This window comes from Clupea harengus, chromosome 12 (assembly GCF_900700415.2).
Source record: "Clupea harengus chromosome 12, Ch_v2.0.2, whole genome shotgun sequence".
NCBI classification, from domain to species: domain Eukaryota; kingdom Metazoa; phylum Chordata; class Actinopteri; order Clupeiformes; family Clupeidae; genus Clupea; species Clupea harengus.
The window spans coordinates 13385537-13411098 of record NC_045163.1 but is presented as its reverse complement, the minus strand read 5'-3'; the positions used below and the strand labels follow the sequence as shown (position 1 = coordinate 13411098).

Here is a 25562-nt window from a genome sequence, read left to right as displayed (position 1 = left end):
ATCTGTTTATTATGAAATGGATAGATAAGCTGAGGAATTCGAACAAGCATCACAGTCACAGTGGGAGATACACCACTATGATACACAAGCATGAAGCTTCACTAGGGTTCTAATTTTCTTACCTTTTTATTCCAGTCACTTTTAATCAAACTTGACTGGTGTTCACAAAGGGGAGGAAAGGTTAGTGTTATGGTTGGGGGTGATGGACAGACTGGTAATTGGTATATTCCTTGAAACAAATGGATGCCAGGGAGCTCTAGGCGGCGCCAAAACCAAAATCTCAATACTGTAACTGCCAACATGTATGAATAGCCCCTTGAACTCCGGTTCATCTCATTCCTGGCCACCCTCTCTCAGTGACATTTACGAGGGTACAAAGTTAATGATAAAATGTTTTGTTTAATAACTTCGTTTATACCATAACTGAATTTTAGCTGTAACTATGACTACTGTCTTAGCTTACACTCTTTTTATATGGGATGGTCCCTCTCCCACCCCTCCCTTCCCTTCCATTGGTGTAAGTCTCTTTTAAAAAAAAGAAAAGGAAAAGAAATTTGGGGCGCCCTCTTTATCAGGCTCTTGTGTCTCAAGGTTAGAAGAAATGTGTCTGATAAACAAATTCACTCTAGATTAGGCAGTCTGAAAATGGGTTAAATACACCCGCAGTTACGTGGCTGAGGCTACCTGTGCATCTCTATCACCTTATAGGTTGTAAACAGAACCTCTAATCTTAACGAAATGGTCATTTGATACCTGGCGACAGTCGACACTTACAGGGAAGCTGCCGCGACGACGAGCTTGTAGTCCATGAAAATTATGAAGAAGAATACTTTATAGTTTTTTTTCCACCTTTACTTCAGGCGCAACACGTTTCTTTTAATAAAGTTGTTCACAGTGCTTTTTTGACATGCACATTTGCCTGTCTTTCAGCTGAGTTACGTTATCGGACTTGAGTCGTGTTTGAACAAGATGTCGAGATGCAGGTTCAATAGACTTCTGCAAATTTGTGTTCTAATGCTGGGATTCTTACTGACACCGGGTCAAACGCGAGTATTTACAAATCGTTGGGCAGTGAAAATAACAGGGGGTCCCGAGGCGGCAAACTTCATAGCGGAAAAATACGGATTCCTTAATATGGGTCAGGTATGTACAATTGATTTTGATGCCTACATTTGGGTTTATCTTGAGTAAAGCTGTGTAACGATATGTCTCAGATTTGTTTGCTTTGTCGCATATATGTTTTCTTTTATTTTGACAATTATTGAATCAAGATTGAATGACTAACTTTGCATTTTAATGAAATTATTAAATTGTCTCTGTTCTTGAATAATTAATCGGCAGAACGTCACGATTCATGATAATTCCATGTAAGATATATATTTCTGAAGGCAAGACTCCGTTCTGTAACGACAATAGCCTAGGCTATAAGTAGCCCCAGATAGAAAGCTACATCATGAAAACTTACACAAACTTACACGTATATAGCGGTTCGTGCTCGACCAAGAATAATTCTCAGATATGTCTCCTAGGCCTATGTAATGTTTGTGATCTAAAACATTTGCTTTTATAAACTATAATTAGACTCATTGCCAGACAGCTTTTCCATCATAGAAAAATGCAGCCAGAGCATACCCTGAAGATATCAAATGATTAAATCTGTCTGGATTGTTTTGCCTTTAACTTTGTGACAGTTCCAACTGTTTTACTTCTTCTAAAAATAGCAACAACATCTATGTAGCAAGAACTGAAGTCATGGAATGTACTGGGCAGCCATGGGCTTTTGCCCCTTTATGGGCGATGTATTGTAGCTCTAAATCACTGATGGTCTCGAATGTGAAATTCCAGGAAGTGGTGTGGTCCAACTCAGGCAGGATTAAGAAGCCTGGGGCCACCTCTAGAGCAGATTACATTTTGTATGAAAACATCTCTGCTCTCGATACATTTCCAGTATGGATGTAGAGAGGCAATATTATATATTCTTGAACAGAAAGTGCCCATGACCACGTAGGCTGATGTAAGTAATAGATTTCACAAAGGATCTCACAAAGGAGTTTTCAAACTTTTGCCAAATGTCCAAATGGTCCATCTATGTGTTTTGAGTGCCAGAAGCAGTAGTTTTCTTTAAGTCTATGCTTGCATTGCAGTGATACCTTTGAGTACCTGTACATCTTTTACTTTTCTGATATCTCTGATAAGTGTACACATAACTCAAAGATGATTAAGTCAATTGTAACCTTGCAAAAATTGACTATTGTTTTTTACAAGGCTGAATGGCTTCAATTATTGTGTCAGGTAACCTCAAACCTCAAGGTGGTTTTGACTGGTGCACCACATTTTAATTGTGAAAGCCATCTCAATTTCACTGTGGTTGATTAAAATTGAGCAATGCAATGCCATTAATATGACTTTACATAGATTTCAAGCACACTTTAATTTGTGGACCATTTTGGCCTTATTCCACTGGAGGGTTCAAATAGGACTCTTGGTTACTTTGACCAAACAGCACCAGTTAGCACATCAACAGGGCACCGGCTGTTCTGCTATGTGGCTCTCTTGTGCATAATGCATGTGTGTAAAGGTGGAAGCTGAGCCCTGAAGAAGCCCTTGCTGCGCTCTGCAAGTGCCCCAGTTCAGTGGAACAGTCTGTCTAATGCACGGTTTATTGGCCCCCCTCTCTCCAAATAAAAACACTATTTTTTCTTTTTTGACTTTCTTTTCTTTTTTCAAACTTAAAACAGTTCTAACTCTTATGGTTCAAAAGTGATGTCATGCTTTGTTCCTGGAAACTGTTCTGCTGATCCACTGGCAAGAACACTGGGCAAAGAGATGAAAGGAATACGCTCCTTTATACAGGCCAGAAAGCTATTACAAAAACCCTGTTGCATCATTTTGGGTTTTTAGCAAATACCTATTGTGTGGTTTTACGTCTATATTTGATTATAGGTTGCGGTTTGGCAAAATGTACTGTTTCCACTGGGCTTTTTAGCATGAGGTTTGCTGTCTTGATTTGAGTTGACATCCTAACATCATGACACATGGGTGTCAGAGAGTAGAGATCAGCCAGAGGGGATTAAACCCTAATGCTCCACCCAGGCACCAGCTGAGTTTGGCACAGACCTGGCCCGGGTGTGGCGCGGGTCTGCCAGACTTGGCCCAGATCCATCCCAGAGTCAGCTGCTATCTGAGCAGTAGGTTTGGCTCATGTTTCCAGGTAAGCATATCAGGGGTGTAAGGTAACCCCCACGCCCCAGTGTCAATGGCAGACGTCAGTGACAGGTGCATAATTTACACAGCGGCAGCCAGTCGCACGTAGACGGGATGTATGCGGGGGTCCATCAACAGCGTGTTTCCTGTAATAAACGTGTTTCTCTCTTGGGCCACTGTAGATTGGAGACCTGCAGGACCACTACCACTTCCTCCATCCGAGGATCATGAAGCGCTCCACGGCCTCCATCCTGGGCAACCACAGCCTCATCGCCATGGAGAGCAATGTAAGAGGATCTCATCTGCCCCATCACTGAGACCTTTCGTTCATACTTAATGAGTCACCCAACACTATTCACAAACACACACCACACCCACAAGCACCGGCATACAACAGATATGTGGACCACTGGACCAGATCACCATTGAAGTGTGTGAAAAGTCAACACAAACACATCATCTTCTGTAAATTATTCATCGAGTGTGGCCTTTGTTTAATAAATGACCTACTGGAAAAGGGCACAGTCAATGAATGGGTCCACAATGGGTCTGTGGTATGGGTATAGTGATGTCACTTCCTGTTCTATGTGGTGATACTTCCTGTTTGTCCATGTGCAGGTGGAGTGGGCCCAACAGCAGGTTGTTCATCACAGGACAAAACGAGATGACACCATCAGCTTCAATGACCCTAAATGGGATAAAATGTGGTACATAGTAAGTGCCCTGTTGAAATTCCAGCCACACCCAAAATATACGAGAATACAATTTTCTTTCCTCTGCTGTTGAATGTACTATTCATGATGTATTGTACACCTTGTATTGCATATCTTAATCTCACATTTTTTTTAAGAAGTTTGTTGTCTGTGCTTATGAGAAATTTTAGAGAGTGAATGGAGGGAGAAGAGAATGGTAGGAGTCATTATTTGTTTGTTCTCTTCCTTCACAGCACTGTGATCAGAACTGCCTGACAGACATGAACATTAAGGGTGCCTGGAACAGAGGCTACACAGGCAAAGGTGTTGTGGTCTCCATCCTGGACGACGGCATAGAAAAAGTTCACCCTGACCTCAAGCACAATTACGTGAGTGTAGCGTCAAACAATTAGCACAACTTTGGAGAAAAAATATTCAAAGCTTAAATTCATAATCCGATAGCAAACTTCACAAAAACGTCCCACTTCTTCCAGTCTCTGACCCCTTTGGGGACTCTTACCGACATCTACTCCAGATTTTAAACCTATCCATGAACCCCTAGGTTCAGCCAACAGGCTATGGTCTAAACACAGTTCTGTCCCTTCGTTAGTTTTCAAGCTTCACACCTCTTCACACACTCTTCATACAGAAAAATCTATGCGGTGGAACATGAAGTGTGGTAACATGGGTTCCTCTGTTTGTCCTTAAGGACCCCCGGGCCAGCTGGGACTTCAATCGGGACGATCCTGACCCAAGTCCCCGATATGATGTCACTGATGAGAACAAGTCAGTATCATCCTTTAACCACATCTGTTTTACATTTGTCTGTCACGTGTTTTTAGTGGCTAGGCTAGTGCAGCCAGACACACAACCCCTGCATCTCCCTATATTCATTGTTTACGTTTTAAGTTGTAATCTCCTGCTATAAGCATTGTATAATCACACCAATAGTTTGTCTGTACTAAGCTAGTTTGTGGCAAGAAGAACATTTTGAAAAGCTGAAATTCAGTTATTCATCACAAAATAATTGTTCCTTGCTTGTTTACAGACACGGGACAAGATGTGCAGGCGTTGTTGCAGCAGCTGCAAATAATTCCCTCTGTATGGTTGGGGTCGCCTACAACGCCAAGATAGGAGGTCAGTTCCTGTCATCGTCCTTTTTTATCCCCCTCTTCACCTCTGTTGAAGACACTGTGGTATCCTCTCTTTGTCCTTCATCATCCTCAATCGAGCCTAATTCAACTCAACTGAAAATTTACAGCTCAGCTGACAACTTTATTTGTTTATAATCCAACACTTCCAGGGATGATGATGATGATAAGTATTATTATTAACAACAACAACAGCAACAACAATAATGAAATACTACTGATTGATCGATTCTCCACAAAAAATGCTGTGAACATTTGACATGAATGAACGACAGAGTCCAATAAATACTCGGTATTCTGTGTGTGTCCACAGGTATCCGCATGCTGGATGGTGACATGTCGGACATGCTGGAGGCCCAGTCTCTGAGCTTCCGTCCGCAGTACATAGACATCTACAGCTCCAGCTGGGGTCCCGACGATGACGGCAGGACTGTGGACGGGCCCGGCAGCCTGGCCCGACTAGCCCTGGAGAACGGGATCCGCAAAGTGAGATTGTTTGTCGTTGTTTGCCCTGTGTATGTAAAATGGTGGAAGAGGTGTGTTGACTGTTGCTTATAGCTAAGTGGAGAAACTACAGTTCAGTATATAGTTCAGTCATTTCAATAATTAGAGGCCTTTAGACATAAGAATATTTGTATTTGTGTGAATATCTTATATTTGTGTGGCAGCCATTTTGTGAGGGAATTTGACTCTTTACTTACTATTTCATGCAGTTTAAAACTATATGGGTTCTCTCTGAAAACCCCCAAATTATTGTAGTGCAATATAGGCATATACTGCAAGAATTATTACGAATTATTACAAATTGTTACAAATTATTTCATTTCATATCAAGACCAGATAATTCACTCCAGAATGATGGTAGATTGTCCTGTGCTCATGGAGGAAATAAAAGCCCCTCTGTCACTTAACCCCCCTCTCACTGTGGTGTGAGCACAGGGCAGAAAAGGAAGGGGTTCCATCTTTGTCTGGGCCTCTGGAAACGGTGGGCGGAACAAAGACCACTGCTCGTGTGATGGCTACACCAACAGCATCTACACCATCTCAGTGAGCAGCACCACCCAGAGTGGCAGGAAGCCCTGGTACCTGGAGGAGTGTGCCTCCACGCTGGCCACCACCTATAGCAGCGGGGAGGCCAACAGCATCGGCATAGTGAGGCCCTCTATACCTCTCTTTCTCTCTCTCTCTCACTTTCTGTTTCTCTCTCTCTCTCTCTCTCTCTCTTTCACACACACACACACACACACACACACACACACACACACACACACACACACACACACACACACACACACACACACACACACACACACACACACACACACACACACAAAGTAAACCTTAAAGTAACACTATGCAACAATTTGACACTTTTTGAGGTATGGTTTTTTTAGGCTATTTTAGTTATAAAACTAGTTTTGCTATCATCCTCAAATTCATTTTGATAGCATATGGTCTTGTGAAGAACAGATAAACACCTGTGTCTTTACCACTAGCCATCCAGGATATGCACTATGCAGTTCTGTTTCCTGGCTGGAACAACTTGCAAAAATGAAAGAAAAGCTTTCACAGCATGACATTGCCTGCTATACTGCCAAAAAACAGCAGTTAGTGTGTTGGCAAGCTTCTATCAGTATCAACTTGGCTGTTGGTGGTGTTTGCAAGGTTTTTGCATGCCTTTTAGGTAGTTAGCATGCTAGTTTTGGAACATAACTCCTTATTGCTGCTTTAACACATCCAACACTCAAACAGACATTTAAAAAAAAATTCCCTGACCTAAATAACAACGTACCTACTGACAACAGCCTTTCCTCATTTACCTCAGCTCAATGGTCAACAAGCCTTCCTGCCAGGCATAGACTGCATTATGTTTATGTGTGCTTGTTCGTGTGTTATGCTCAATCTGTGTGCGCTGTGGTAGGTGACTACTGACCTGAGGCAGCGCTGCACTGAGGAACATTCCGGAACATCCGCTTCTGCACCCATGGCAGCCGGAATCATCGCTCTTACCCTAGAAGCCAAGTAACCTTCTTTACTTCTTAACCTGCTTATCTAATGGTTACAAGTTCTACGGATAATCTGTTTGAAACTACATGATGATGAGTTGTTGTCAAGTGACTACAATATGCTGAGGTGGCACTACAATATATATCTACAATATATATCTTCTCATTGTGCAAATAATTGGGCAATATGCATCCAAAGGATACTATGGAGATTTTAATATAGTAAGTATAAGTATACTTGTGCATCTCAGATGCAATGAAGATTTGAATAATGAATGGTAAAGTATCTATTGTATAGTAAAGTATCTATAGTATAGTGTAATATAGAGCAGGGGTTCCCAACCTTTTCGACTCCGAGGCTCAACTTTTCGTATTTGTAACAGGTCGGGGCCCAACAGACACCCCGCTTATTTTAGCTAATCTATATTCCATTAGGCTAATTGAATCTATAATCCATTAATTCTAATTAATAAGCGATTGTTATGTGTCACAAAAAGCAACATCAGCACCTGCTACAGGTGGAAGCCTAGAAATGAATACAAGAAAATCTAACTCTAGATATTGCATCAAAATTGTATTTGTGCACTAGAAAACAACATAAAACCACACAGAGCATTTTTAGTTCAAAAGAGTTTTGAAACAAAGGAACTTAATTGCAGTAGGCCTAGGCCTATTTGTGCACAGCAAATTCCCAATTTTGCTGCTAATATCGCCACAGACTAAACCTTAACTGAGCGCCTCAACTTGATGACGCTGTAAAGTTCGAACAAGATAGGATATTATTTTCATGATCTGTCTGTTATGCCTATTTATATATATACTACTTGTGATTCTCAGATGTAAGTGGCATGTAATGTATTGTGCTGCTGTCTCTTTCTCTTTCACCTGTTTGACCTTTGCGTCTCTCCTGATTTGTCCTTAGCCCACTGTTAACATGGAGGGACGTGCAGCACATCATTGTGAAGACGTCACGACGAGGTCACCTGAGCGCTCCTGACTGGCAGACCAATGGAGCTGGGCATGACGGTAGAGTCCAGTTCTATTCTAATCTATTGTAGAAATACTGAGAGAAGTAGCTACTGGGGTACTGCTCTGATGTTTTGTTTTTTAAGTGTGATCATGTCATATAATCATAGCCAGTGATTGGAAAAGTGAAGAACACAAATCACGGAAGCACTGAGGCATGCAAACAGCACTGGATTTACTGATCAAATACATTTAGTCACAGAATGAACTTAATGTTAAAGTTTTAATTCTACTGTATTGTATATTGTATATAGTTTAATTCGTTCATTCATTCATTCATTCATTCATTCATTCATTCATTTGCAGTCAGTCACCTGTATGGTTTTGGTCTGATGGATGCTGAAGCCATGGTAACAGAGGCTGAGAGATGGACACATGCGCCCCCTCATCGTGTGTGTGTGGACAATATCGTTTACGGCAATAGGTAATAGGTAACACACACACACACACACACACACACACACACACACACACACACACACACACACACACACACACACTCATGTGCGCGCACACACAAATAATATATGCACATATACATTCACACACCAACGCACACATGCACATGCGCACACACATGTCACACACCAACACACACACATACACACAGTGAGAGGGAATTCTCTAAACTACTATACTTTATATTTTTATGACTTCCATTTGGTCCATTCATATTTCACCCTTTTAGAAACGTATGCTTTCACCATGTTGCTACAGGGAGATCCGTGCTGACCGGGTGCTCAGGTCTACACACACCTCATCAGGCTGTAACAAGCACGTGGCGTACCTGGAGCACGTGGCCATAAGTGTGACCCTGTTGCACCCTCGCCGCGGTGACCTCTCCGTCACCCTCACCTCACCCTCGGGGACCCGGTCACAGCTCCTCATAACAAGGTCCGGGGGCCACAGTCACTGTTTTCTGTTTTTTCAATATCTTTTCATTTCCTTTGAGTTGTTTTGTCCTTATTCAGAAATGTTATTGCTGCGTAGTCTTCATCAGTCTGGATTTGTCCGCTTGTTTTCCTGTCTCTCCTCCTGAAGGACCAATATACATATGAGCAGCTTTATTGTTCCTCGTGTGCACAGGCTCCATAGGTAGTATTATATCATACCCCAGTGTTTTCAAGCTGTTGGGTTGAATAGAAACAAAGACATTATTGTCTTATGTCTCATGTGCATAATTCATTAAATGTATTATACCCCATATTTGAAACCCATTTTGACAAGATTTTGCAATTCTATTGTAATACAAAACAACAAAGTTAGGATCCAGCGTCGGCAGTCACTGGTAGAATCATCTCGTATCCCCTCTGACTGACTAAGAGGAGGGAGAAGGTGTCTCCCGTTCAAAAGAGTTATGGCCCGTGTCTGGGGGAGTCATTGCAGCCTCAGCATTAGCAGCGGCCTCCTTGCTGACTGGGCTTTGTCCTGTCCTGTTCCAGGGAGAATGACTACTCCGCCGAGGGCTTCAGGAGGTGGAAGTTCATGACCACGCACTGCTGGGGGGAGACGCCGTCTGGAGAGTGGACCCTGGAGATTCGGGACACTCCCAGCAGGAAGAGGCCATACAGACACGCAGGTGGGAGGAGTAGACGCAGGTTTCTTTGCCTTTCCCTTCATCTCTGTTTCCAGGGTGGGACTCTTCTACTGCCAACTACTGCAAGGGAGATGAAGAGACAAATATTTCGATAACAATTCTATATTTTATTCATGTGTTTGTAGGTATGATTTACACATGTCCCCACCACTTTTTGCGGTGAACTATTTAGTCCCCAACACATAAAGAAACAGAAAATAAAATCATTGACTTGAATCATTGACTAGAAAGTGATTAACCACCAACTCTTCAACTATATAGTAGGAAGTAAAGATAAGCACTCTTATGAAGTATGCCGTGTAAATCACAATATGCAATGTAGGGCATGGAGGGCCCATTAAGCCCAAATGTAATGAATTAACAGCTCAACTTTCTTGACATTTAAGACAAATCTGAAATGTGGATCAAATCATTTGAACTGGATAAAGTGTTTTGTCCTTTCTTGTTTTTGGTGTGTCTTCTGCAGCCAAACTGATCGAATGGTATCTGGTGCTTTATGGCACTACTGTGCACCCAAACCCATCACCGCGACATGTACAGGCTCGCTCGGTTGATGCGGCCATCGATGATAACATCCCAGAAGAATACACCGGTAAGCACCATATTAAACCAAACCACGCCTGAGTGTCTTTACTGTGTTTCAGGGCACCATGTGTGCACTATGCACCTATTCATTTGTGCAGATGACAGAGTTGGCCATGTGTAGATATCATGTTTAGACAAGCCTTTCATAGAAAGTAGTGTACTAGGAGGGATTCTGATTTGGCCCCTCAGCTCCACGCCAGCTTAGGATCAGACTCTTGCTGCGGCAGAGACAGTTGCTGTTTGGGTTTTATCTGTGTCTTACCCCTGGATTTTGGTCTTTAACATACCAGCTGAATCTCTGTGGTTGTGCCTGAGCTCCTTCCTACACTGTACCTGACGGAGGAACCCTAATAATAATAATTCATTTAATTTATAGCGCACTCTATATTCGTCTGAATCTCAGAGTGCTACAGTAAAAACATAGTTAAAAAAAAAAAAACATAGTTAAAACAGCCTATAATAAAACATAGTTAAAAGCCTAATTAATGGCTCCTTTATGAATTTTGATATCTGATATCTGATGTACTTATTCACAGGCTTGTCCTAATCTGCCCTGTCTTGGCTCTTTAAAAGTGTGTTAGTGGGAGGTGGTGTGTGTGGGTCATGTCGTGTTTCTGCATGTCTCCTTTAAGGCCCCTGTGATCCCGAGTGCAGTGAGGATGGCTGCGAAGGACCCGGGGCTGACCAGTGTGTTGCCTGTCTTCACTTCTTTCTCAAGTTCAAGAACAACACAAGGTTGGAAAACAGAAAGCAGTTTTTGAAAATACATAAAGGAGCCATTGTTTACTTACTAACATAAAGACATGTATTCTGTCTAATTATCATGGTAATGGGTGTGTTTATTGTAAGATACATATCCTTAAATGCCTCTCAACCATCAAACATTTGCCAACCCAATGACTAGATCAAATATGTGATTTTATACAATCAGAGTGATATGTTGTCTGTCAGACTCAGACTCAGCAGGTGCAGCACTGACCATAACTCCCTTCATATGTGATTTTATGCAATCAGAGCAATTCCTTTTGACTTTGAGACTCAGTGGCTGAAACACTGATCCATATCTCCCCATCCTACCCCATACCTCCCCATCCTACCCCATCCTACCCCATACCTCCCAATCCTACCCCATCCAGGACCTGTGTGTCCGGCTGTCCCAAGGGTTTCTGGGGGGACAGGAAGCGGTGTAAGAAGTGCTACTCTTCCTGTGAGACGTGTGAAGGCAGCCGCAGTAATCAGTGCACTTCCTGTAAGCCCTCACACCACTTCAACGAGGACACAAGCTCCTGCATGACCAGCTGTGAAGACGGCTACTACGTGGAGCATGGCAAGTGTGCATGAATAGAAACCTATTTTATTCACTATGTGTAGTATGTATCGGAATCAGTATACTTTATTTGCTTGATATAATGTAGTTTTCTCATGGATGAGGTACCAAGCCATGCACTGCCATCTCTAATGTTTAGGATGATACTTTTGAAGTAGACATTTCAATGACTATTACCTTTAGTGTTTCATTATCTAGGAACATTTTATATGCTGTTATTTAGTGGTGGATTTTGGTCAGTCTACTTCGTCAAAAGAACAATCATATTGAGCCATGTCGTTTACTTGTTGGCAGTTGGGAATGTGTGCAGGAAATGCAGTGAAAACTGCATGCGATGCACAGCCTCCACCATCTGCACAGAGTGCATGGAGGGCCACAGGTAAGAGGCATCAGGTTTCTCCTCCAAGAATACAATAGCCTGAAGTCATACAGTAGATTACAGGGCAAGCTTCTAAAGAGGAACTGAATTCTCACCCAAGAAAACAATTCATGCCATGATACTGGTTTATAAATACAACACAATACAGCAGAAATACAACAATACACCTTCTTACAGGTGATATAGCCTGACATTGACACAATATACCATGGCTTCCCTATGCGAACAAAAGTCTTAAAGCATTTAAACTTCTTTATTTCTCTCCATCTCTAACCCCCCCCCCCCCACACACACACACACACACACACACACACTATCTCTCTCCCTCTCTCTCCCTCCCTCCTTTCTCTCTCTCTTTCTCTCCCTCCTTTCTCAGTTTGGTGGGTAATAAGTGCCAGAGGACCTGTGCTGCGGGCACCTACCTCAGTGAACAGCAGGGCACCTGTGAGCCCTGCCACGCGGCCTGTGCCACCTGTGCAGGTAGAGTACTGCAGACCGGGCCACACACAGAGATTTACTATGAGGCGAGCAGTGAATCAACTGAGAGCCTTTGTATTGTCAAAGTCATTGAGGATCGGTGCTTGTATTTGCACAATATGTGTACATGTGTTTGCACCGGGGATGAGGTTACAGGTGTGGTATGTGTGTGTGTGTGTGTGTGTGTGTGTGTGTGTGTGTGTGTGTGTGTGTGTGTGTGTGTGTATGTGTGTGTGTTTGTGTGTGTGTATGTCCCCAGGTGCAGGTGTAGAGGCTTGTAAGCACTGTGCAGAGGGTTACGTCATAGAGGAGTGGAAGTGTGTGTCCTCCTGCAGCCAAGGCTTCTATGCAACTCAGCAAGGTTCTGACAGCAAAATATGCAGGAGGTATGTATCCTTGAACTGGAACGCACATAAGGAAATGTTGAACTGCTTAAATATGTTTCACTATTCAGAAAATGTGTTTCCTTATACAAGTTGACTGATTATGAAAGAGTGTGTGTGTGTGTGTGTGTGTGTGTGTGTGTGTGTGTGTGTGTGTGTGTGTGTGTGTGTGTGTGTGTGTGTGTGTGTGTGTGTGTGTGTGCATGGGTGCTATAATCTCAAGTACAATACATTCTCTCCAAATAAACAATACTTAGGGAGTACCTATTGCTTGTGTATTTGATCTCAGTCTACAGTAGTCTGTTGAAAGAGAAAGATCTAACATGCAATTATACCAGCTTCACCTAAGAATGTTTCAAATGCACATCACTTTGTCAGGTTCTCTGTGTATCAGTTCTTTCACAGTTAGATTGGTTTATGTTTGGCCTGCATGTTGTTCTCTCACTTAAGCTGCTTGTACTCTTCGTGTGAGTGTGTGTGTGTGTGTGTGTGTGTGTGTGTGTGTGTGTGTGTGTGTGTGTGTGTTTGTCTGTCTGTGTGTGTGTGTGTGTCTGTCTGTCTGTGTGTCTGTCTGTGTCTATGTGTGTGTGATGCCAGGTGTGATGCCAGCTGTCTCGCGTGTGTGGGTGATGGCAGGGGCAACTGCAGCAGTTGTGTTGAAGGACACACTTTACAGGATAGAGTGTGTGTGACAGAGTGTAAAGATGGTACGTCTGCAGCTATAATGTACTTGACTTTATGTTCTGAATATCTGTTGCAGATGTTATGTGTTTGATAAGATCAGGTTTTTCTCTAGTATAATTATACTGGACTAGATGAGGTCATCGTTAACCTCAGCGTGTCATGCATATGAGGGAAGTCCCAGTCTTTGTTAGTGCAATACTGTGAATGACCAGCAGAGGTCATCTGGCAACTAACTCTAGTAGACCAGCATGTATCTCAAGAAATAAATGGAACCTAGAGAAATGTGATATGCTATGAATAGTATGTGTAATAAAACCTCTGTTTTTTATGTCCATAGTCTGCGATATATAATATTAATTTATATGCACAAGGCAATAAAAGAATAGTGTGAGTTGAACTTGCTAGGGTAGTATGTAAGGTTATCAGTGTGATGTCCCATCATGATGTATTAATCACTACCGTCCACCTGTTTTCTGTGTTTCATTTGTGTCCTGTGTTTGTCTGTGTGACAGGAGAGTACCAGGACGACCAGGGGAACTGTCATGCCTGTGATGGCACCTGTCACAAGTGTAGAGGACCCAGGAACAACGACTGCATCAACTGCTCTCCACCTCTGTGAGAACACACACAAAAACACAAACATTTTTACAAAACTTAAGTATTTCTTTCCCCAATTATGGAATATGTGTGAAGGAGAGTATGTGTAATATAGTGTTGTGAACACAATGGGATGTAATGGCATGCGGCCATGAAGATCCAATACTATGCTGACCCGTTTAAAACAGCTCTATATCTTGGCCAGGTTCCTGGACGAGGGCCAGTGTGTGGCCAGTTGCCCTTCTGGGAGGTACCAGGCCGCTGGGCAGTGCCACCTCTGTGACCACACCTGTGCCGAGTGTGTGGACCGTGGGCCTGCCAACTGCTCCAGCTGTGACACAGGTGAGCTGACAACTTTTTATCATCCCTCATTTAAGCCATTGTTTCATAGCCTAAATACCATTTATCATAAAGTAGCCTGTTGAATGCAATACATCACAAGTTAGCTTAGATTAGTCAAATTCACCCCTCGTCAATTATACAAATTTAGCTTTTTGGCTGAACTGCTCAAATAATTTGAGTCAGAGAATCAACCTGTCAGTTAGTGTGGTTTGTACATCAATATCCCACACTTTTTCATTGAATCAGATTATAAATATGGGAAAGACTGTGAATGTGTTTATATGGGATCGTCACGTTCTTCGTCTTCGTGTTAATATCAGCTGTCCTTCTCTGTTATACATTAGAGCCATTCATGTCACACACACTGTGTTTCACCCCTTTTTTCTGGACAGTATATATCCATCTAAACTCTGCTTCACTGTCACAGACAAGTTCGGGACGGACCGCTACCTGTTCCAGGGTCAGTGTGTGGACTCGTGCCCGGAGGCTCACTTCCACACACAGCAGAAGACGTGCGAGGCGTGCCCCGAGCAGTGCCAGCTCTGCAGCTCCGCCAGCCGCTGCCTCAAGTGCAGCCCGCCCTACTACCTCAACCACGGGGTCTGCACGCGTCTGGAGTGTGGGGAAGGTCAGGGCCTCTTCCCCGCTCTGAGCTTTTTAGTCAGTAACAGTCTCCAGTGTGATACAGGCGCTTCAGATGACGTGGGCGGCTGATGGAGTGAGAGACAGTCAGAGAGAGCACACGCCTAGAAAGTATACACACAGAATCTAGAAACGCCCTCAGAGACACTTTCACAGGATGTCAGTGAGTCAAAAGAAGTGTGTCATATAGGCCGTACTACTGTGTCTCAAAATACAGGATAGTTATAACACTGGACTGTACAGCTGCACAGTGTGGAGTCTTACTTAACAGTATGAGATTACATTTTACACCTGGCTCTACTCTGGGATGGGTTTCATCATCCTGTTAGTTAGGCTTACCCCCCCCCCCCCCCAACTCTCTCTCTTTCTCTCTTTCTGTCATTCACGCCCTACCTCCTTGTCTTTTGCTGAATATGTGTGTACAGGAGAAGTCGAGGACCCCGACTACGATGACTGCATGCCATGCGAAGAGGGCTGCATGAAGTGTGTCTTATGTAAGTTCCTCTCACTCACTCACACACACACACACACACACAAACACACACCCACCACTCACACACACAGACCACTCACACCATCTACAGCCCTCTCTCCATGTACTGCCCGGCGCATGAAACTGTACCTGTGAGCTTGTCCTCATTCTCTTTCTCCTCCAGACAACCCCAAGCACTGCATGTCCTGCATCGAGGGCTACTACAAGTAAGGAGCAGCCTGGAGTCAGTGGGATTTATGCGGGTGTCCACAGGGGTCGACCAGAATAATTCACACGCTGACACACAAACACATTCACAGACACACACACACAGACACACACACACACACACACACACATACAGAAAACAATTGGAGGCACACACCCTGACCAGTGATACTTCCACAGAAGAGGTTGTGTATACTGTGGATAATCAACCAACACTTGGAATAGCACTTGTTTTCCACAGGGCAGTGATTTCCTCATGACGCAGACAGAACACTGTCCAGAGTAATTTGTTGTTTGTTGTTGTTAAATATTTCCTACAGCCAGGAATATAGTTGTTTTAGTTATACTTTAGTTAATTTTAGATGTGCACCAGCGAGCTTTTCTCTTATGGTTGGGTAAAATCTGTACTGTGCTATAATTGTGTGTTAAAAAATACCTAGGGTTAGGGTTAGGTTTGAAAGAGCTTGAGTTTGTATTTATGAGTTTTGTGCATCTGAGTGGGTTTGTTTGTGTACTTTTGTTGTGTGTTTTATGTGTGTGCTAGTGTGTAAGTGTGACTATAGTTCGGCTAGCCCACTCTTAGAGCATCCCTCTGTTCCCTGCCCCTGTGTTGAGGTATGAGGAGGGCTGCTATAAGCATTGCCCAGCGAAGACCTACCCAGTGGAGGAGGACATGACGTGTATGGCCTGCGACTCCAACTGCGTCAGCTGTGACGAACACGAGTGCTACTGGTGTGAGACAGACCTCTTCCTCTTAGGTCAGTGTGGGTTCACTTTGAGTCTGTGTATCCCTGTGTGTGTGTGCTGTGTGTGTGTATGTATGTGTGTGTGTGTGTGTGTGTGTGTGTGTGTTTGGGGTGAGGGGTGGGGTGTAGCTCTGTGTCTGTGTGAAATAAATGGAAATGGCTTCTGTCTTTATGTGCTTTCCTGTCAGGTCACTGTAGGCTGTGTGTGTGTGTGTGTGTGTGTGTGTGTGTGTGTGTGTGTGTGTATGAGTGTGTATATTTGTTTTTGTATGAGTGTGTGTCTGTGTCTGTGTCTATGAGTGTGTGTGTAACAAACACAGCTCGCCTGTAGTCATGTACTGTCCTGGGCTTGATTAATTTAGTTTGCTGAAATAAAAATGAGAAGTGCCAGCTAGTCTCCCCTGGCAACACCAGTCAGAATGAATCCCATTGTGCTTGTGGTCGGGGCACATTTACGTCCCCCTCTGGAGTGCTTGCTGGTGTTTGCCTCTGTTTTCTTACGGACTCACCGCTGAAGTTCACTGAAGCCCACCGCGTGTGTGGCCTGCATTCCAGATGGAAAGTGTGTGCAGGACTGTCCGGAGGGTTTCTACGGCAACGAGGACTCACAGGAGTGCGAGGAGTGCGACGAGATGTGCCGCACGTGCAGCGGCCCCGAGGACGATGAGTGTGACAGCTGTCAGGAGGGAGACAAGCTGCAGGACGGGGAGTGTGGCCCCGACCAGGACTCCTGTCCATCAAAGACATACCCCACCGGTGAGATTAACAACACACGCAGATGAAGAACTGTGCTCTGTCCCACAAAGACACTTCACCAGTAAGATTAACGAAACTGCATAATTGAGCACAACGGTACTTTATCCCAAAACACAAACTTACTTGTGAAATTAAGAATTATCATTATGCCAATTAAGAAATTGGTTCCTTTTCTATAAACACATACCTGAATAGTGATATTACAGCATTTCAAACTCAAAATCGTGGCCCATGTCAAGACAAGTCAAGCCTAAAAATAAATAAATAAAGTTCTATAAATAAATCCCTTTTTCATGACTAACTCACTAGGTGTGAGTGTGTTCACCAGGTGTGAGTGTGTTCCCAGTTTGAATCGTCCATATTTGATGTGCTGATGTGCGAGTCCTGTGCTGTGCTGTAGATGAGGGCGAATGCAAGGCCTGCCACTCCAGCTGTGAGTCCTGCGCTGGGCCCCTGAAGAGTGACTGTGTCTCCTGTGTCAAAGGTGGGGTGCGCCTCTCTCCTCCGCACTTTTATTTCTGTTCGACGTTGTGTTCGTTGTGTTCATGTCTTTTATTCCTTGTCTTGTACAGCACTCATAACTCACTCATTCACCCTGTCATTCATACATTCATGGATCTACACGTTTATATCAGCAGCTTTGTCTCACCTTCACTTCTCTCTCACATCTATCCTTGCTCACCTTCTCTTTGTCTTTTTCTCTCTCCCTCTCTCTCAATTAATCTTACTCACTCTCTTTCTCCCTCTCTCTCCATTCTCTCTCTCTCTCAACTAAACCTCTACTTAACTAAACTTAAACCTAAATCTTACTCTCACCCCTCTCTTTCTCCCTCTATCCCATCTCCTCCTCCACCAGGCCGATACCTGACCACCGACCAGACGTGTGTGTTGCGCTGCCCGGCGGGTCGCTTTGGGAGTCGTGCGAGCGGAGTGTGTGAGGTGTGTTCGGCGGGGTGTGCCCAGTGTGCCAGCCTGCAGCAGTGCCAGCGCTGCCAGTCCACACGCAGGAAGCAGCTCTACCTGCAGAACAGCCAGTGTGTTCAGCAGTGCACCAGGTCAGGGAGGAGCACCCGTGTGTGGTATTTGTGTGTGTGTGTGTGTGTGTGTGTGTGTGTGTGTGTGTGTGAGTGTGACTGTTTCACAGGAAAAATATCCTTCTTCATTTCTGCAGAATTTTGTTTTGCATACAATATGTGTGGTGGAGGAGGCCTTTACATGAATGTGTGTGTTTCTGCATATTTGGGAAAGTTTGTGTGAGTGTGTTTGTGTGTGTGTGTGTGTGCGTGCGTCTGTGCGTGTGCCTGCGCGAGTGTGAGTGTGAAAGTGTGTGTGAGTGTGAGTGTGTGTGTGTTTGCAGTCACGTGAGCCTATTTCAAAATGTATTCTGTGTGTGTGTGTCCTCAGTGGCTTCCCCCTGGGCCAGGTGTGTGAGAGCTGCGTGGAGGGCTGCCTGACGTGCGAGCGTAACGCCACACACTGCCTGCGCTGCCAGGAGCCGTTGGTCCTCCACAAGCACAAGTGCCTGGACACCTGCCCCCCAGAACACACCCTCCGTGACGGGGAGTGCCAACACTGCCCCGCCGGCTGCCGCCGCTGCACCGGCACCGGCCTGTGTGCAGGTGAGAGACGGGGAGAAGAGAGAGAGAAAGATGTTTGTTTATTGAACCAGTATTCAGTCCTTTACAACACTGCAGGAGAGAGAGGGAGGAAGAAGGGATTTGGGCTAGGATAAGAGAGGGGAGGGAGAGGCAGAGAGAGGGAGAGAAGGAAAAAGTAAAGATGGAGAGTGAGACTGGAAGAGAGAGTTTGATATGGAGAGAGGGGCTCTAATTTCTTCTTCCTGGGCACTAATTTCATTGACAGGTAACGAGCAAAGCATGGTCATGGAGTCCATGGCGTGTGAACTAAAGCTATTGTGTGGCGTGTGGGAGCATTGCCCTGACCCATACATGTTTGCGCTTAGGATCTTGCTCACGGTATTAAATTAGCAAGATGATTTTGCCAAGTTATTAAATTAACTTAAGTTCATGTATGGCGGACTTTGTCATTGCTTTGCTCGTTGCCAGTTGCCGGTCAATGAAATCAGGGCCCAGGAAGAGAGAGAGAGATAAAGTGAGAGAGAGAGAGAGAGAGAGAGAGAGAGAGAGAAAGACAGAGCGAGAGAGAGAGAGCGAGAGAATGAGGAAGGGAGTGAAAAACAGCTGTGTACTGACACCGAGAGGGAGGGAGAGACTGGTTCACTGACAGAGAACAAAAAAATGAATTCTTTGGAAGAACTGGCTCAACGGGTCACAAGTTGCTCCTCTTAATGGGAAAGGAAGCAGAAAGAGAAAGAGAAAGAGAGAGAGAGAGACAGATAAACAGATTAGAGTTATCAAGCAGAGGAGAAGAGGAGGAAAGTACACTGTAGTGTTTATATAAGCATGCACTTAATTTATTAGCATGTACTTAAGATTACCCCCAGCTTAGGTTGAGGAGTTATTTTATGGAATAATCTTCTCAGTTGCTCATGCCTACAGGTTGCCTAACCCCAGGGTTAGGGTTTGTAACTGGTAACGATGCACAGTTATTAGTATAGTATATTAGCATATTAATATAGTTAAAGACTGATACACACTATTATATATTACTTTGCGTAAGTACACTGTTATATATTACTTTGCTTAAGTACACTGTTATGTATTACTTTGCTTAAGTACACTGTTATGTATTACTTTGCATACGTACACTGTTATGTATTACTTTGCATACGTACACTGTTAGAAGTAGTGGAAGGAGAAGTGGGGCCCAAACATTAAATCCTTCATTGTGTCTCCAAAGAGTGCGAGGAGTCCCACCTCCTCCACGAGAGCCACTGTGTAGCGGAGTGCCCTGGTGGTTTCTATGGTGACACCGAGGGCAGGGTGTGTGGGCGTTGCCATGGGGACTGTGAGCTGTGTGACGGACCAGGCGCAGAGGAGTGTGACGCGTGTGCCGACCCCGACGCCAGCCTGCAGAACGGGAAGTGTGTGGTCCCGTGTCCCGAACGCACATACAAAGATGCCCACACGGGAGAGTGCATGAGTGAGTAAACACACACACACACACACACACACACACACACACACACACACACACACACACACACACACACACACACACACTTTATTGCGTATTAATTTGCAAACACACAGCAATTCTTAAATACACACACACACACACATCCTCCAACACACATATACACACTCACAGACAGACTAGGTATTTTAGCTTACACACTTGGCAAATACTAGAAATACTGAGCCCCTCATAACTCTTTCAAACACCTCATTCATATTTATGACTGGGCCTAAAGACTTTCATTTCTCATCTTGAGCCTTCATTTCGCTGTTCCCTTCTATGTTTTATTCATACCACTCCAGTCTTGATTCTTTATTAATGGCAGCTTGACAAATCATTTCCATTGGCAAATACTGCACACATCATGGCCCTTAGCTGAATTAAAGGGCTTTGGGCTGAAATCCAGTCTACAGTCTCAGTCTGCCCCACTACTGTTCTTCTCATTGACTGTTCTTGCTCAGCTCTTCTCACCCTCAAAAGTAAAAATATATTTGAACATTTCTCAAACCAAACTTTTGAAACTAAATTAACAAACAAACATAACATTAGCATTCCCATTATTAGCTTCACTCCCCTTCAGTGTGTTGCTATTGTAAACCACCTCTATCTCCACTCACCTCTTCCTTCCTCCCTCTCTCTCTACCTGTCCTCTCTCTGCCTGGCGTGGCGTGGCACCCAGACTGCGACCCCTCCTGTCACCGCTGTTCCGGCCCTCACGCCACCTCCTGTACCAGCTGCGCCGAGGGCTTGAGACTGGACGCCCACGCCCGCTGCGCGACCCTCGCCACCTGCCCTGCCCGCCACTACGCCGACCAGAACGGCGAGTGCCACCAGTGCCATAAGTACTGCCAGCAGTGCTCAGGGCCGGACAGGAGCCAGTGCCTGAGCTGCAGCCCCAACCATTACCTGCTGAGTGAGTTCCATCCCATAATACAGTGATCACAGCGGTTCTTATGAATGCCCTCATGTTCCGCCCCATTTCATTATTTACACTCAACACTCAAACCCCTATTTAGAGCAATATCATGTCAACTTATAATGGCAGATTAAAAAAAGGACATTATCAAGTTACTATTAACAGTAATACTCATGACACCTCTGTCAATGCTTGATACTATGACAGTCCCGTTGTAAATGTAATCATTGAATTAATGACAATAATGCATGTTAGTAATAGCCTAAATCATGAAGAAACTAGGTCCCTCTTGGTTTAAGTGTTGCATTCATGTTCGACTCAGATGGCAGTTGTGTGGACGCCTGTCCTGTGGGGTCCTTCAGGGACCAGAGCCAGCAGACTTGTGAAGCGTGTCACCCGTCCTGCCTATCCTGTGTGGGGAGACACAGCCATGAGTGCCTGGCCTGCAAACCAGAGCTCTTCAGGGACAGCAAGGAATGTGTGGAGACCTGCCACTCCAGGTAACTCATACACCGTTCACACAGAAAGGAGGAGAGGAGGAGGCAGGAAGGAGAGGAGGGGAGGAGAGGGGAGAGGAGGAGAGGGTAGGCGAGTGGAGTGAAGGAGAGTACAGCAGGAGACTGGAAGAAGAAAGGAGAGATGAGACCAGAGAGGTAGCCTACAGGGCCGTAGAGGCAGTTGCGAAGACCAGTTGCACCTACAGACCATATGGTTAGGTAGTAGAAAAAGATTGCATCCACAAAAGACAAAAAAAGAAATTGCCATTCTTATTCATTATTATGTTGTGCTGACTCAAAAAGAAGAGTTTCAGCAAGCCCTGCATCGTATTGATTTGCTTCAGTAAAGATATTCCTCTCATGCACATGCTCTCTCTACTATTCTCTCCCCCCACCCCCTCCCAGTCACTATGGTGACATGTCCACGCGGGCGTGCGAGCCCTGCGACGCGAACTGCGCAGAGTGTCTGGAAGCGGGGCCTGACAGCTGCCTGAGCTGCCGAGAGGGCCAGGTGTACCTGAGGAGGCAGGGCCAGTGTCTGCACACCTGTCCCCTGGACCACTACGAGGACACGCACCACAAGACCTGCGAACCCTGCCACCCCTCCTGTAAAACCTGCCTCAGTAAGACATGGCTTAATATACCATAGCATATCATAGCATAGCATAGCAGCATGTCTTGTTGTCTCGTGTCGTGTTGTGTCGTATCGTATCACGTTGTCAGTGTAGTATTCCTCAGCTTGTTTTAATTCAGTATCTAAATCTTCAATCTAGATTTTCTAATTCACAAACCCAGCCACAGCTAATTGAGATTAGATGGCTCAGCGCATGTCAGGAATAATCTTCTAACTGTTGAACCTGAATGTTTTCATGTTTATATTATGTATCATTGCTCAACAGGTAAAGGAGCTCAGTCATGTGACTCCTGTCATATAGGATACTCTCTTGTAGAGGGTGCATGTGTGTCACAGTGCATCATGGGAGAATTTCCAGTCGTAGAGGTAAGGACTGGTGAAAATGACCAGCTGTATGTCATTCAATGGTCACGGTAAAACATGAAGTGAAACCTGATATATTGTCTCAATACCTCTTCTATTATTGCAGTTAGCAGCCATACGATTGCTGCTGAAGGTTTTATAAAACACCTCTATGGCAATATTTATTATAACTGTATTATTAACTTATGTATAAACATTAGGGCTGTCAATCGGTTAAATCGCGATTAAAAGTTTGTTTTTCTTCTTAAGACTAAATCTTATAAATAAACAGGTAATCACTGTTCAGACACTGTGTATTTTAGACACTGTTGTTTAATTGTATTTTTTTTAAACACAATGGTGCCCCTCGACGGTAAATCATAAGAATTTCCCCTGAAGCAATTCGAATCACTTCAATCAGCCCACTGTCCTCAACTATGTTGATGGGCTGACAGTCACCGGCAACCCAAATGGTAACCTTTTTACGGAATGGTCTAGTTATTTTCCTAGAGAAGGCGTGGAGTGTGAGTTGGCGATCATCTAACCTGGGACTGCTTTCTGTCGGGTGCTTTGCATAAAGGTGCTTCTGTGATCGCTAAATTCAGCTTGACAAATGCTACATACAACTTTAGTTTTGTCGATTGTTCCGTCATTTTGGCTCTTAAACAGAGACTTTCCGCCCAACAATAAACATAAAATATTTTATTGCGTTAATCGCGGCCGCATTAATCGCATAGATTAACGCGTTAACGTTGACAGCCCTAATAAACATATATATATATATATATATATATATATATACTATATTGCTGCAATTACTATTACTATTATTATTACTGTATTACTAATAGCTTGAATGATGGTTATCATTGCACCATGTTCCTAATCCCACCTGTGCTTGACCTCTCCTCTCTGGTGCCAGCAGCAACACTTAACTAACAGGTGTGAGAGTTGCCATGACTCCTGTCTGGAGTGTCGGGGGCCGGGCCCCCATAACTGCACGCTGTGCTCAGGTCAGTCCATCCTGACGGTGGAGGGCCGTTGCCTGCCCTGCTGCACCAGGGAGCACTCGGGGGCCGGAGGAGAGGGAGCCCCCCCGCAGCAGGAGTGCTGCAACTGCACTGAAACCAAAGGTACGACAGAGGGTTGGACAGGGGGAGCCAGGTTTGTTTGGGGCGGATTTAACACCTATTTCTTTCAATGGGTGCAACTGAACCAAGACATATGCTGTCATCACATCTGCCTCTGCAAGAGTAGTACCCAAGAAGCACTCATGACAAATGTACTGTATGTCTGAACTGTATTATAAGTTGCTTTGGATATAATCATATTTAATAATGATAATATATAATATAATAATAATGATAAGCGTCTGCTAGATGAAGCCACTTATTTGTCACTTGACTATTATTATCCTGTCCTCCTCAAAGTAATCTGTACCATTTTCATTATCATTACCATCTTCATCTCCGTCATCATAATCATCTTCTTCTCCTCTGGCCCTCCACCCCGCAGGCGAGTGCATCCTCAGCACCAACTTCGCCTTCCGTAACGAGCCTGAGGATGGCGATGACGACGAGGAAGAGCGGGGCAACCTGGCGCTCTTCATCACCACCTGCGTCCTGCTGCTGCTGGGCCTGGGTGCCGTGGCCATCCTCATCCGCCGCTCGCTTGCCAAGGGACCCAGCAAGCCCGACAGGGTCCCTGGTCGCGGCTACGAGAAGCTGTCCAACAGCAACCGCTACGGGGGTGGTGGCATTGGGGGTGCCACGTCCTTCTCCTCTGAGTCCTACAGCACTGGAGGAGGGGGATTCCAGGGGGGGTCGTCCGGAGGTCGCTTCCGGGAGGAGCAGCTTGTGGACCTAAATGATAGGTCGAAAGGCCGCGGAGAGGATGATGATGACGATGAAGATGAAGACGAAGATATTGTGTACATGGGGCAGGACGGGACGGTGTACCGGAAGTTTCGTTACGGGCAGCTGAACGACGATAACGAGGATGAGCTGGAGTACGACGATGAGAGCTACACATTCCGGTAAACAGACAAAAACTACTCATTCAGGCCATTTCTCCAAAACAAGGAAGGCAGTAATACAATGCATATCACAAGCATGTAGCAAATGGAGAAAATGCAGAGGGGCTTTTTCATAGAGATCCTAAAACAGGATCTTCAGTTTATGACATGTTTAGTGTGTTTTCTTTTTTAGTAAATGTATACTGATGCAACACATATATCCAAAAATCTGAATGTTCATGCCCAGTTTACCTCATTACCATTTAGTAGCGTAGCCTAACTTCTGTAACCTGTAACCAGGCCTAACCTAATTTTCTTTCTAACTTACGTAGAGGCTCGACCTTCATATCGTCTCTCGTCGAAAGTCTCTTGTCCTAACCATAGGTTGAATGTCTTCCTTTTGCAGGGCAGATCCTTTCGCTGACAATCAGCCAGATAAGGCCACCACTCCACAGATGGTGTGAGAGTCCCAGGACGGTGCCCGTCTAAAGGATGGCGTCAGGCAATAGCTTATTTAACACGTTAGTCCACCCGAAGTGGACAGCACAAAACTCATTTTAGCATTGGCTTTGTGATTGGTTTCATTTATTTCTGTGTGAGCATACATGTACTAGCTGCTACACTGACAGCTCCTCTGTAAAGTTTCCAACCTTTTCATATGATCTAACGTGGCAGAATTTATGTTGCTTTTGTTTGCTGTCAAAAAGTGTTTTTTTTTTGTGCGAGCATATCCTTTTGTCTGTTTATTGTAATAAAAAAATGGATA

At 44.5% G+C, this 25562-nt stretch overlaps 1 protein-coding gene across 1 annotated transcript; it reads left to right on the top strand.

The window, feature by feature from the left end:
* The first annotated feature begins 197 nt into the window (after nt 1-197).
* On the top strand, nt 198-25528 carry pcsk5a (proprotein convertase subtilisin/kexin type 5a). Its single transcript, XM_012830313.3, has 38 exons — nt 198-1143; nt 3387-3491; nt 3823-3918; nt 4151-4285; nt 4606-4682; nt 4945-5033; nt 5361-5533; nt 5987-6199; nt 6969-7069; nt 7976-8079; nt 8386-8503; nt 8797-8973; nt 9522-9658; nt 10143-10268; nt 10894-10996; nt 11398-11588; nt 11883-11967; nt 12344-12447; nt 12704-12830; nt 13425-13534; nt 14024-14126; nt 14314-14450; nt 14878-15078; nt 15518-15586; nt 15749-15791; nt 16408-16550; nt 17094-17294; nt 17695-17778; nt 18151-18349; nt 18699-18913; nt 20115-20357; nt 21073-21306; nt 21632-21809; nt 22212-22429; nt 22706-22806; nt 23708-23915; nt 24298-24817; nt 25203-25528. The coding sequence occupies exons 1-38, from the start codon at nt 970-972 to the stop codon at nt 25258-25260; spliced, it is 5700 nt and encodes a 1899-aa protein (XP_012685767.2). The 5' UTR covers nt 198-969; the 3' UTR covers nt 25261-25528.
* Nucleotides 25529-25562: the final 34 nt, after the last annotated feature.

Bases quoted from the DNA above. Each gene is read 5' to 3' on its own strand.
- pcsk5a (XM_012830313.3), top strand. From the start codon at position 970: ATGTCGAGATGCAGGTTCAATAGACTTCTGCAAATTTGTGTTCTAATG. The intron at 14,127-14,313 runs GTGAGAACACAC...TATCTTGGCCAG, and splicing joins ATCAACTGCTCTCCACCTCT to GTTCCTGGACGAGGGCCAGT. The intron at 16,551-17,093 runs GTCAGTGTGGGT...CCTGCATTCCAG, and splicing joins GACAGACCTCTTCCTCTTAG to ATGGAAAGTGTGTGCAGGAC.